The sequence below is a fragment of the Mercenaria mercenaria genome, chromosome 4, assembly GCF_021730395.1.
Source record: "Mercenaria mercenaria strain notata chromosome 4, MADL_Memer_1, whole genome shotgun sequence".
NCBI classification, from domain to species: Eukaryota; Metazoa; Mollusca; class Bivalvia; order Venerida; family Veneridae; genus Mercenaria; species Mercenaria mercenaria.
The window spans coordinates 74,413,405-74,427,318 of NC_069364.1; the positions used below are offsets into that span (position 1 = coordinate 74,413,405).

Sequence of the window (13,914 nt, forward strand, 5' to 3'; positions counted from 1 at the left end):
TTACGACCATGAACCGGGGTTCACGAGCGTAAACATAGGATAACGACCGTAAACGTAGGATAACGATCAAAATTCGTAGTTCAATCGAGAAACCTAGTTTATCAAACGTAAACCATGGTTTACGGTCGATACATTAGGAAAATGAAATCAACTATGAATTTCGGGCGTGAACATGGGTTTACGGCCGTGAACCTATGTTTACGAGCGTGAAACCTGGGTTCACGAGCGTAAACTATGGTTTACGCCCGTTATCTTACGTTTTCAAAAATATAGGTTAGTATTCGAAAAACCTGATTTTTCGTTCGAAAAACCTAGTTTATCGATCGTTAATCCTAGTTTTTCGACCGTGTACCTTGGTTCACTTTATTGCCGTGAACCATAGTTTTCGGACATGAACCTATGTTTACAAGCGTGAACCTATGTTAACGACCGTGAACTTGGGTTTACGAGCGTGAACCATAGTTTACGAACGTGAACCTAGGTTTACGTTCGATAAACTAGGTTTCTCGAACAAAAGTATTATTTTCGGTCGTTATCTTATGTTCACGCTCGTAAACCCAGGTTTACGTTCGATAAACTAGGTTTCTTGATTGAACTATGGATTTCGGGCGTTATCCTAAGTTCACGCTCGTGAACATAAGATACGACCGAAAAGTGAAATATGTAACTTATTTAAACACATAAAGAAATTAATTTAATTCGATCAAAAGAATATTACTGATAAACGTGCGTGATAAATTATATCAAAGACCTGGTATACTTGATCCGCAAAGACACCGCATGCACTTTACACACAATGCCGGAATTGAAATGCACGTGCTTCTTTCTCGACTTTTCAGCAAGAGCGTTTTTAGTGGTACATTCATAGTCTGTTTTCATATCCTTATAAATACTACATGTCTATGGTAACTGCTTACAAGCTATGCCATGAATTCCCAGTCCAATACTACCACTTTATATTTCCGCATTAGCGAACTATGGCAAGTCTATATCTGCATGTCGTGTGGCTATCGGTGTGTAACATTATCGTATTCGCATACACTTTGATGAATGACAGTTATTGAGTTATTGACCGGACAAGGGCCTCCGTGAACGAGTGGTTAAAGTCGCTGACTTCAAATCACTTGGCCCTCATCGATGTGGGTTCGAGCCTCACTCGGGGCGTTGAATTCTCCATGTGAGGAAGCCATCCAGCTGGCTTACGGTAGGTCGGTGGTTCTACTCAGGTGCCCGATCGTGATGAAATAATGCACGGAGGAGCACTTGAGGTCTTCTTCCACTATCGATGCTGGAAGGTTGCCATATGACCTATAATTGTGTCGGTGCGACGTTAAACCCAACAAAATAAATAAATAAATTGACCGGACAAGAAACATACAATGTTAACCTTTGACTTTTAAGTGTGACCATGACCTTGAAGCTAGGGGTTTTGGTTTTGTGTCTGACACGTCATCTCAATATAGGGAACATTTATGCCAAGTAATTTAAAAATCTCTTCATCGATGGAAGAGTTATGGAGCAGATAAAAACAGACCATGTTAATCGTTAACCTCTACATGTGACCTTGACCTTAGAGCTAGGGGTCTGGTTATTATGCATGACACGTTTTCTCGTTATGGGGAATATTTATGCCAAGTAAATTTGAAATCCCATAATGAATGGCAGAGTTACGAACCGGACATGAAACAGACCCTATTTACCTTTGACTTGACTTCTAATTGTGAACTTGATCTTGGAGCCAGGTGTTTCAAAATCCTTTCATGGACGAAAGAGTTATATACCGGACACGAAAAAGATCTTATTAACCTTTGACTTCTAAGTATGACCTTGACCTTGGAGCTAGGGATCTGGGTTTTGAGGCACATTGTCTGATTATGGTTACTATTTATCAAAAAATGGATGGCAGGGTTATAGACCGGACACAAAAAAAGGACCCTTTTAACATTTGAACTCCGTGTGTGACCTTGACCTTGGAGATAGGGGTCTGGGTCTTGCCCATGACACGACGACTCATTATGATAAACATTTATGCTAAGTAATTTTAAAATCTCTTGATGAATGACAAAGTTACGAACCGGACTCGAACCAGACCCTATTAACGTTTGACTTCTAAGTGTGACCTTGACCTTATAGCTAGGAGTCTGGGTATTACGCATGAAACGTCGTCTTATTAAGGTAAATATTTATCCCAAGCTATTTCATGGATGGCAGAGTTACAGTTCGGACAAGAATTTACAAAGTTACGGTGTGACGGACGGACAGTGCGATTGAAATATGCCAAAACTTACTGTCGTGCAAATAAAAAGTTATTAATAAATAAATAAAAACCTAAAATTATCAAATGTTTTCGTAAAATTCTTAAATAGATATATGCTAATAACTTAATAGTAACATAATATATTAAGCCGCATTAGCTCTAGTTGGTTTAATTTGTTTTATGCATTGGTCAGTAGTGTACATGTATTTACAACTCTGCTTTGCACGGAATGTCACGGATCAGAGGGGTAGATAGACTGGCTGTACTCGTCACTATAACCCGTCGCTGAGTTAACAAACTGTAGGGAATCTAAAGTGGTAGTATATTCAAGAATGCTTTCGAGAATAACTCTAACAAAACTTTTAAACAGTAATCTAATACCTAAAGTCGTGCCAATAGATTGCCGAAAATAGTGTTTTATGTCTGAATTCGAAAGACCTGATATTCTGAGGACAACTTAACAAAGCTGACATAAACTAACAGGAATCAGTACCCACCCGATTAGTTCAGTAGGTAGAATACAGATCTGCAGATCGCGGGGTCGTGACTTTTTCATAAAAAGAACATATTGTTTAAAATCATGCGTCTTCCACCTCTGATTCATGTGGGGAAGTTGGCAGTTACTTGCGAAGTCAGTAAATGTATAGAGTACAGGAACACCGATTAGATTTACTGCACGCCGTTACAAAAACCCAAAACAAACAAAAACAATTTAATAACCATCAAAGAAGATATGACCGAGCTACGCACGCGATACAACCATAACCATCTGCAATGCCAAACGTTCAATAATGAGCACATGAAGGGTGGATCATAGGAGTACTTTTTGCCGGCTTTATACAAATTTGTCATTTAAAACAGTGTAACAAGTATTGCTGTGATATATTCGTAAGTACTGGTTCGAGTCGTAAAATCGGCCACTTTTTGCGGTTTTTCATAAATATTTCTTTCGTTTTACAATTGATTTGTACAAAATTTCTACCATATGTGCTTTGATACAAGCAACATTGATTGTTATCATTAACGGCCATTTACAGTATGGTAAACAATACAACCGCGCTTAAAATAACAGACAGGTATAGCAATATGTATCTTACTTGTTATTATGCGACCAGCGGTCACAGATATCTTAATTTAGTATTCATATGCATCAGTAATTAAATCTGATCGGCAAAAAGAACTCTGATAACAACCATTGTCTACAATGTTAACAACGCACTATTTAAGATCGAACAAGCCAATTTCAAAGTATCGTATTTATGTTTTTATGACTTAAACTTATGGATTGTAAAATATTACGATTTTTTATTTTAATTCTAGTCTTGTCTTGCTATTTTTGTAGTACAGCTGCTCAATTTTCAGGTAAGTACATATTTTTTTTACTTTTAATCATTTTAAAAAATAAGGCAGACGTAGATATAGGCCTAGGTCTATTATTATAGTTTAAACAACTGTCTTATATTGCTAACACTGTATAGTTTTATATTACTAGCTATTGTCTGTATTTACCGTTCTGAGCATTTCAAAAGATAAAAAAAAACATATCTGTGTTTGTTAGGGTTTGTGTAATAAAGCCTGCATTCCTGTACAGTGTCCATTTACCGAGACAGCTCGTTACAGTAAATGCAGAAAATAAGTATAATGCAATGTAATAGTGATATCAAAACAGTAATTTGATCTGCAATGCTCATGCTATATTTAAGTCGAATGGATTTTGCCAGGGTTGGGTCTGCCGAATGTACTCTTCCTTGCGAGCCGAATGCACCATTACAGATCAAAGTAATGCATTAATGGCCCTTTCATTTTATACATATTGTTACGGTCGCTTACGCATAGCTTGTACGTTTAAAACCAATCTCTGACAACTGCGCCAGGGAGTCGAAGCTTTGGCTCAGTGGTAAGGGCAATGGACTTTATCTAGTGCCTAAAATTGCACTTTTTATGCCAAATGGCATTCACGTAATAATACATGATGACTCGTTCTAATCTCTGACAACTGCGTCAGGGAGTCGACTCTGTGGCTCAGTGGTTAGAGCATTGCCTTCCATCGGTGCGACCCGGGTTCAAATCCCGCCACAGGCACATGGGCTTTTTCATCATGAAACTATATCCCCTTTAATATCTGTTGTCGTAAGAATATACCTATACCTAGAGTTAAATCAGCCAAAATTGTAACAATTTTAGATGAATAACACTGAAAATCCGTTCGAAACTTTGAACCTTTGACGCATGGAAAGTAGAGACACCTTAATTGTGGTGTTTCTGATGTCATGTTTGATGTCACGATTAAAATAAAAATATTTTTCCATATCCTATGGAGTCAATTTAAGGGTTTTGTATTTGTTAGCGATATACAAACTGTATTTAAAAAAGATTAGTAGGTGTATAATAAAAATAATAAAATGTAATATAATTGTTATATTTCTCTGTTGACAGAATGTGAAACTGACGATGCCTGTGTCAAAATAACAGAGTCAGTGTGTATCAGTAATAACTGTTCATGTATTGATAGTGATGTGCTTGTGGGAAGTGCCTGTCTCTATGGTAAGTATCCTTATGATATATTAATTATATAAGAATTCAATATGTAGACTCCTAAAATATGTTGGAAACCCGATAAATATACAAAACTCTTAGAATTCATAGGGAATAAATCAAACAGATTCCTCTTCGGTAACATTCAAGACATCAAATGAAATTATACCATATTTTTTTTTAAGTGTCATACCGGCACGTGCACTAAGCGCTTAGCTTCGGATTTTTTGGAAGGAGAAGCTTTTTCGTTGTTTCAATAAGCATCTATGCAACTTGTCGAGCCCGCAACGTTTCGCACACAAAGTAACGGTAAGTGGGTTGCTTTTAGGCCATATCAGATAGAAGGAAGTCTAACTAAAAATCGGAAATTTACATCGAATAGTGCTTGAAGGTGAACTGCATTAAGGAGGTAGTATACCTTGTTATCAGGGTAAATACAAATGCGTTAATCGAGGACGTCATTATAAGGCAGCAATGATTTGTAGCGTGTCTGCGGTAATTTATTCATTATTTCAGCATTGTTAAACCATTAAGCATCAGATCAGAGACAGGTTAATGATTTTTTTCAGAAGAATATATATACATTTACTTTGTCGTAAACGTTGTTTATAGGCTGAACACCACTAAATACGGCTGTTCTACTTACTTTATAACGGTTCTTCGACATTTTCTAGTGTATCAGATTTTCAGAGACTTATATTCCAATAAAGCACTGTATTTCTTCTTTAGAAAAACAAAAGGAAAAGGGGGTGTTAACTTTTATATAAGAAAATCACAGTTCGTTAAATACAACCCGCTGAATTTACTCCTTTTCGCTTTTTGCAATTTCACTTTTCAAAACATTAAATTCTTACACCGCCATTTGTACCTAACATGTGATAGGAACATGCCGATTTCGACAGAATGCTAAGTGATACATACTGAAACGCGGTAGAGTAAAAGAAAACACGTTGCTATTGAGAAAGGCGACATTCAGCAAGACGACGTTTTTCCGGGGCGAATTCCGGCGTAGTTACTTTCGGCGAAAAACAGGCGTATTTCAAGAATCGTTTGGTAATCCATTTTAACGCCACCAACAAAATCACCATCCAGTTAAATCAGTACGGAGAAGTCACTCAAGTATGCTGGTCAGACTGTGTTACAGATCCATCGTACCTAAATATTGTCCCAATATAGTCTGTATAAAACGGACAACAGATAGACCCATTTCAGACTATATATCAGTTTTTAAGTTTCATACATTACTAAATTCGACCACCAAAGATGAGCTTATTAATATGTGTAAATATATCAAAGAGGCAATTTAAAAAATCGGTTATCAATAATACATCACAAAATAAACATGTCATACTATTCTCACTTCCTTTGTTAATTACATTATATTTGATTACAATGACGAAGTAATGTTTCTTTTTTTCTCTGTTGTTCATAACATGTTTGTTACTTTCTTAAAAATTGTATGAGGCCACACCAAATTGATTACTTGGTCAACGGATTTCCCGCTCCATTTTTTCCCAGAATAAAAGAATTCTTTTTTTGAAAATCAGCTTCCGCTCGCTTCAGTTTTTGCAGACTGACTTCAAAATTTCAGAGCGGGCCCTTATTCACTGTTTAGGTGCCCTTTTTTGACTGTGAAGCGACATGAATTCATAGCATTTAATACTTTTAATCATAATTGTCCATTAAAACACCGCGAGAACATGTTTGAGGCTCTGTATTGCGCCAGTTTGCAAAATAAACAGCCGATATGACAGTTTGATTGTGTAAATAAATCTTGGAAAGGTCATATTTAAAACAGTGTCTTCTAATAATCATTGGTGATAAGAACAAAAGTTTTGCTGCGATCTTTAAAATTACACATATATCAGCAATAACTGGGTAGCAGTTAAATGATGAACAGGTGGTATAATTCAATTTGGACTACACATCCTGTGTTACATCATTGTCCATTCTAAAATGCCTATCAAACTTATACATGTATTGGTTTCGAGTGAATTCCAATTTCGGCAATTTTAATACTTTTTGTACATATGGGAAGAATTAAGTTCTCTTACTATACCCAGTCCATAAATTCATGATGTGCATACTTTACCTTGAGACCAAAATACAATAAGGGCAATAGAACTACATACATGAGTTTGTGTAATACAATCTGACAGTTGTAAAGTTTATTTAGGGTTCAAGCCTTTGACATCCGAACATTCACCTATTGCATATGCTATGTAGAGCAAGACGCATAAAATATTTTATGATGGTCCTGCTGTTTACCCTCATAACTTGTAAGAAATAAAGTATTGTTGACATAACTTTGATTTTAAAGAATTGGTATATTGCTTCTATCAGCAATGTAAAATGAACACAATTTTCCGGCGGAGAATGGGTACGCAAATGGAACTTAGTTAGGGCAATGTAATCCTAAAGAGTTTACAAACTCTCAATCCGAGAAACATGCAATAAAGGCTTATTTTTAGCTCACCTGAGCAATGCTCAGGTGAGTTTTTTCTGATCGCTCGATGCCCGGCGTCCGTCGTCTGTCTGTCGTCTGTCGTCTGTCGTCCGTCAACATTTAGCTTGTGTATGCGATAGAGGCTGTATTTTTGGTCAGAATGATTACCTTGATGAAATCTAGGCCGAGTTCGAAAATGGGTAATCTAGGGTCAAAAACTAGGTCACTAGGTCAAATCGAAGAAAAACCTTGTGTATGCGATAGAGGCTGTATTTTTCAACTGATCTTCATGAAATTTGGTCAGAATGATTACCTTGATAAAATCTAGGCCAAGTTCGAAAATGGGTCATCTGAGGTCAAAAACTAGGTCACTAGGTTAAATCAAAGAAAAACCTTGTGTATGTGATAGAAGCTGTATTTTTCAAATGAGATTCATGAATTTTGATCTGAATAATTACCTTGATAAAATCTAGGCCAAGTTCAAAAATGGGTCATTTGGGTCAAAAACTAGGTCACTAGGTCAAATCAAAGAAAAAACCTTGTGTATGCGATAGAGGCTGTATTTTTCATTGATTCTGAATTTTGTCAGAATGATTACCTTGATAAAATCTAGGCCGAGTTTAAAAATGGGTCATCTGGGGATCAAAAACAGGTCACTAGGTCAAATCAAGGAAAAACCTTGTGATGCGATAGAAGCTGTATTTTTCAATTGAGTTCATGAAATTTTGATCAGAATGATTACTTGATGAAATCTAGGCAAGTTCGAAAATGGGTCACCTGGGATCAAAAACTAGGTCACTAGGTCAAATCAAAGAAAAACCTTGTGTATGCGATAGAGCTGTATTTTTCAATTGACTTCATGAATTTTGTCAGAATGATTACCTTGATGAAATCTAGGCCGAGTTCGAAAATGGATATCTGGGGTCAAAAACTAGGTCACTAGGTCAAATCAAAGAAAAACCTTGTGTATGCAATAGATGCTGTATTTTTCAATTGATCTTCATGAAATTTGGTCAGAATGATTGCCTTGATGAAATCTAGGCCATTACGAATATGGGTCATCTAGGTCATAAAACTAGGACACAAGGTCAAATCAAAGAAAAACCTTGTGTATGCAATAGGGGCTGCATTTTACACCGGATCTTCATGAAATTTGATCAGAATGTTTGTCTGGATGAAATCTAGGTTGAATTTGAATATGGGTCATCTAGGGTCAAAAACTAGGTCACCCGGTCAAATTAAAGAATAACCTTGTGTACGCAATAGGGGCTGCATTTTACACTGGATATACATACAATTTAGTCAGAATGATTGCCTTAATGAAATCTAGGTCAAGTTAGAATATGGGTCATCTGTAGTTTAAAACTAGGTCACTAGGTCAAATAAAAAAAACCCTTGTGTATGCGATAGAGACTGTATTTTTCAATTGATCTTCATGAAATTTGGTCAGAATGATAGCCTTGATGGAATTAATGTCAATTTTGAATACGGATCATCTGGGATCAAAAACTAGGTCGCTAGGACAAATCAAAGAAAAAGGTTTTGTATGCGATAGAGGCTGTATTTTTTAATTGAGGTTCATGAAATTTAGTCAGAATGATTGCCTTGATCAAATCTAGGCCAAGTTTGAATGTAGGTTACCTTGGCTTAAAAACTAGGTCATTATGTTAAATTGAAGAAAATACTTGTTAACACTTCAAGAGACTACATTTTTAGTCCAATCTTAATGAAAATTGGTCAGAATATTTGTTTCCATGAAATCACTATGTCAAACATGTTAACACTGTTATGGTATGTTTAGGTGAGCGACCTAGGGCCATCTTGGCCCTCTTGTTTATTTTTCAAGTAGAGTTGAAATACAAGAATATTATGTTACTGTTTAAAGATCTTTTTTTTCTGATTAATTTAATGGGTATCATCAGATCTATTTATCAAAAAGAAACTGAAGATGATAATGCATTTATTGTTAAGACTTGCAGCATCAAAATTATGTCTTTCCTTATCTACCAAAGTTAAATGTTAAAACAAAGAAAAACAGAAACTGCAAAATTAATCATTGGATTTACAAGTGAATTGGGCCATCAGTGGATGATGGATTTCCTGGCATCTGGCAAAATTGCATTGAAAGTTGACAGACACTATAATATATATACCATGGGTACCTAATGTACGGGTATGGTGATTACAGTGTTTTCCATATATGTATATTAAGGGGACGCATATTGCTACATTCACAGTTCATACAGAAATGAGGAAGGGGTGCATATTCAAGAAATCGATGGTGGAATGATAAAAAACATATTCCTAAACTGATATAATACTGATGGACACCTGTAATATTCAGTACTTTGTGGATAAGGATGTGGTACTATGAATGTAATAGGAAAACAGAGGTCTTTGTGAAAGTACATTCAACACAAAATATTAAGCTTTTGAATAAGGAAAAAACATGTTTTTTACAATAACAGTGTTACAAATAATGTTGAAGGGATGAAATTTTCTTTCTAACACACCAGGTTTGCTTAAACATGTAAAAATTTACGCCACGTCATTTCAGCTCGGGATGGACACCATATTTCTCAAAATGTAAACAATAAAATCACAGTGGGATTAGCATTGCAAGGGCATAACATGACATTCTACACAATGAATACCTTAGAACAGATATCTAAGATGCTACACAGGTCAGGCGGGTTAAATGCATAATGTCGATCACTTGAAATTCATCTTGAAAATGTGGTTAATTTTAGTTTATTTACATGGTTTTTAATTTTCCCACGACTTCTCGGCGATTCACTGCGAAATGTATTACTGCGCCGGACGAAAGGTAACTCTAATAAACAACGGGAGACAACTTAGGTGTCAGCACGTGTATGATTTTAAAAAAAAAAACCCATGTCGATGATTACAATTTCTTATCAAATAATGAATCCTATACAGATATTTGTCTTTAATATTAGAAAATTATTAATTTCTGTGGACATTTATCAAAAAATATTACTTACAGTGGACTACTTTGCGCATCAAATTGGTTTCCGCTTCAGTTGTGAGGCACTTCCGTTATACTTTTTGACAACAATAACAAAACACAAAATTAATCAATAAAGTCACTTATAAACCGACTACTACTTACATCAGTGTAAGTATAGTTGTTCTTGTAACATTATACTTGTTCATTACGTTATGAGATAAAATTTATCTTGAACTGCATAATCCATTAATTACGTTTAGATAATATTGCATTTACAACCGTTTTTGCGTGAATGACAGCATTCTCGTGCAACTCGTGCAAACAGAGTTATGAAAAGTATGGTGGAGAATTCAAGGACAAATTATAAATGACATTAAAGTGAGGATAACTGTATATTCCTCCAGTTTTGATCATTGACATTCCTGCTGTGTACTAGTAAGTTTTGTGAACAAGATTAGAATGTTACTTTTGCACATATACACATTGATTGGACCTCTCAACCAAATTTCATACCATATTTTAGGGATTTTTAAGACAATACATATTCAGAGTTTGTTGAATGTATTTTGATATTTAAGTGCATTGTAGTTCATGAATATCATCGTTGAAAATTAATAATGGCAACATTTCTAGGCCCTTATTGTAAGCCGCTCGACTTCTGTAACGATAAATGTTTAATGTAATAAGGGGAATATACTCTTTTAGTTTTGGAATGTGGCATTCCTTGACCACCGTATCTTTTCTTATGCACTACTTTGTAAACAAACTAAATAATGTGTTTTAGTTTACATATGCAAAATGAAAAGCAAGACAGTGAACTTATTTCACTTTTTTTCTTTAAATTAGAATCTGTAGGAGATTGATAAATGTTTGGACAAGGTGAAGCACTATTATTTTCGCATAAAATAGTATTAATTGTTAACTTTGAATGTACACAACAAGTCTTATGTAATTCAACAATAACTTTCTTGTTTCAGTTTCTCTCATTTTTATTTTAGTGAGCAATCCTTTGTGTACTTATAACAGTTGAAACAGTATCCATTTCATGTACCAAAACCTTGTACTTTTTTGCAGGTAAATTTTATCATACCCCACCCACTTTTTTCTAATTTCAAAGTATGCGTCCCCTCAAAGAGCTATAAAAATAAATAGATTGGCAACTTGAAAGGCATATAGAGCAAATCTCGCCAACCTCCCGTGACAAAAAAAACGAGATCTCGTTTACCGGAAGTGGCGCTTTCTCCACGCGCCATTTTGTATGCGAAAGCAATTATTCATCGGTAAAATAATTATCACCGTATGACCACGCTTCTTTCGATGGCAAAAAAAACCCCGTGTACTTCGTGTCTTAAGACCATTTCAAATTAAACTAATTTTGTTTTAGAAGCTAACATGTATTTTAAATGTAGTTTTAAAGGTACAAATTGTAACTCCATGCTCGCCGATGTTTGTTTTTAGTAAGATAACGCCGAATCACGCTCTGACACGAGCTCACGCGAGAATACAGCCAGTTGCCATTCTGTGTATTTTATACTTCTTTGGTCCCCTTAATGATTTCTGTTAATTAGGGATGTCAACGAATACCAAAACTGGTATCCGAATATTCGGTCAACCATCCGAACGAATATCCGGATATTCGTTCCCGCACACGTTTTCTAATGACCAAAACGTATTTATATAAGGGCTTATGATGTTTTACCAGGACCCGTACTTGCAATTAATTAGCGGTCGCCATTTTGAAATGGAAGAAAGGTAACTCTGACAAGATTTTTCTACTTTCGGTTTCGATTTAGTTTTATTATGCAAATTGGACATATTCGAATCCCTTATATGTAATTATTTATTTAAGTCCGGATCCAGAATATTTTTAGAAGTTCCTCCAGAATAAGCGAGGGTAGTCTTACACAGGTTGCACTTAGCCGATTTCCGATCATTCGAACGTGTAAAGTACTTCCAAACGTCGGAAGTAGTCGGAGGCATATTGTTGACAAATTGTATATAATCTATCTATCTATCTATGGTTACTGCCTTACGCCTAATTATAAGAAAAAAAAGTTTTTTCAAGCTTTTATTTTCAACAATATCCATAAATTAATTCGATACAATTTGAGTAAATTATGAGTAAATTTGAAAATGTAGAAGGGCGTAACCTTCTATTGACCAGTAATATACAGCAAAACATGTTTCCCCATATTGTATATGTAAATGTATACTTGGGTAGTAATAAAGAAATCTGTCTGTCTGTCTGTTTCTAGTTGTTAATCTATTTCATAAAGCGTGAAATTCAAACATGTATGATTAAAAGTGCAGTGCCGATATTTATCAACAAATGTTTTTTGCAGCCGGTGTCAATAAAAGAGCATATATGCACTTGTACTAATTATCACTTTCGCACTCTCTAACATTTGCCGACGATTTGTAAACACGTGTTTTAAATTATGTATAATTATTAATTGACAATAATGCATTGTTTGATCAAACAGGACTTTAGCTAAGATGACAAGTATGTTTTACACACCGCTGCCATGTATTTTTGGGACAGTTTGTCATTAAGGATCTTTTGTTCTTTTATGTATTTTCAAGCCTTTTTGACATGTTTGGCAGTGGTTGTTGATTCTTGTGACAAGGTTTTTTATTTTTTTCTTCAAATCGCTCCTCACCCGCTCCAAAAAATGTGAAATCCAAAGAAAAATATTTTTATTTCGCTCGCCCGCTCCTAAATATTTTTGGAAAAAAATCCAATGACCAAGAAATTAATTTGGTGTTGCCTGAACGTGAATATGTATATTGTAAATGTTGGTGTTTATACAAGTCTCAATAGAATTATGTTTTGTTCTGTTCTGTTCTATTTATTAAAATCATTTTTCTTGTAATCTAATGCACTCCTTAAAGGATCATCACGTACCTTGGTCTAGAATATCCATATATGGATGGGGCTAGAACTAAAACTAGAAATGGAATCCTTTAAACAGCTTCTTTTCATAAACAGCTTGATGGAACTTCTCCAAACATAGTCTTTCATAGACCTCCCTTAAGTTTGTACAAATGGTTCCGCTTGACCCCTTTAAGGGACCAAAAGTGCTAAAATAGGAAACAACTTTAAATGACTTCTCACGAACTATTCCGTTCGTGGACCTTCACCAAACTTGGTCTGTAGAATGCTTGCATAGACCTTTTTCAAGTTTATTTGACCATTTTCGGGGCCGCTAGAGATAAGACTTGAAAATATTGAAACTATCGCTTGATCTCAAGCAAAGTTGGTAGGGAGCATTTCTCATTTTTCTCAGGTGATTCTGCTTGACTGCATTAAGAGACCGTGGATGTTTCAAATACAACTGTTAATCAACTTCCTCTCATGAAGAGGTCACGGTCATGTAAGCGTCACCCTTGTCAAATTTCCGGTCGGTATATTTGGTTTGTAATTAAATGGCAGTGATAACAATAAAAACATGTGCGTAGCAAACATTTTATTTAAAATTAGCACCAATTAGTACTGTGAGTTAAATGTGTATTTTATGCATCACTGTATTATATTTGGTAGTAGTCAATCAATACTCCATTGAAAACTCCAAAGGTTTTATCTCATATAAAAGTACAAGGGAAATAAACGGTTCTCGTTAGAGTCATCGTGCTGTCACACGACGGTAATGTATATTCCTTACAGTTATTATGTGCATTTTATCAAGTCAAAGTTGTTATAAATTT

The 13,914-nt window shown here is 35.3% G+C and overlaps 1 protein-coding gene across 4 annotated transcripts in view; it reads left to right on the top strand.

Annotated features, from left to right (window-relative positions):
• Nucleotides 1-3,382: 3,382 nt before the first annotated feature.
• The window catches only part of LOC123552149 (adhesion G protein-coupled receptor L4-like), a 49,659-nt gene continuing 39,127 nt past the window's right edge, over nucleotides 3,383-13,914 (top strand). The window contains exons 1-2 of one of the 4 annotated variants that reach the window (XR_008370690.1): nucleotides 3,383-3,619; nucleotides 4,694-4,801. Coding sequence is in view for 3 of the 4 variants with exons in the window: in XM_053541695.1 (XP_053397670.1) it covers nucleotides 3,538-3,619; nucleotides 4,694-4,801 (190 nt within the window). In the remaining variant the exon portion in view is untranslated. The remainder of the gene's footprint in view (nucleotides 3,620-4,693; nucleotides 4,802-13,914) is intronic. The other 3 variants (XM_053541695.1, XM_053541694.1, XM_053541696.1) reach the window with 3 other exon arrangements.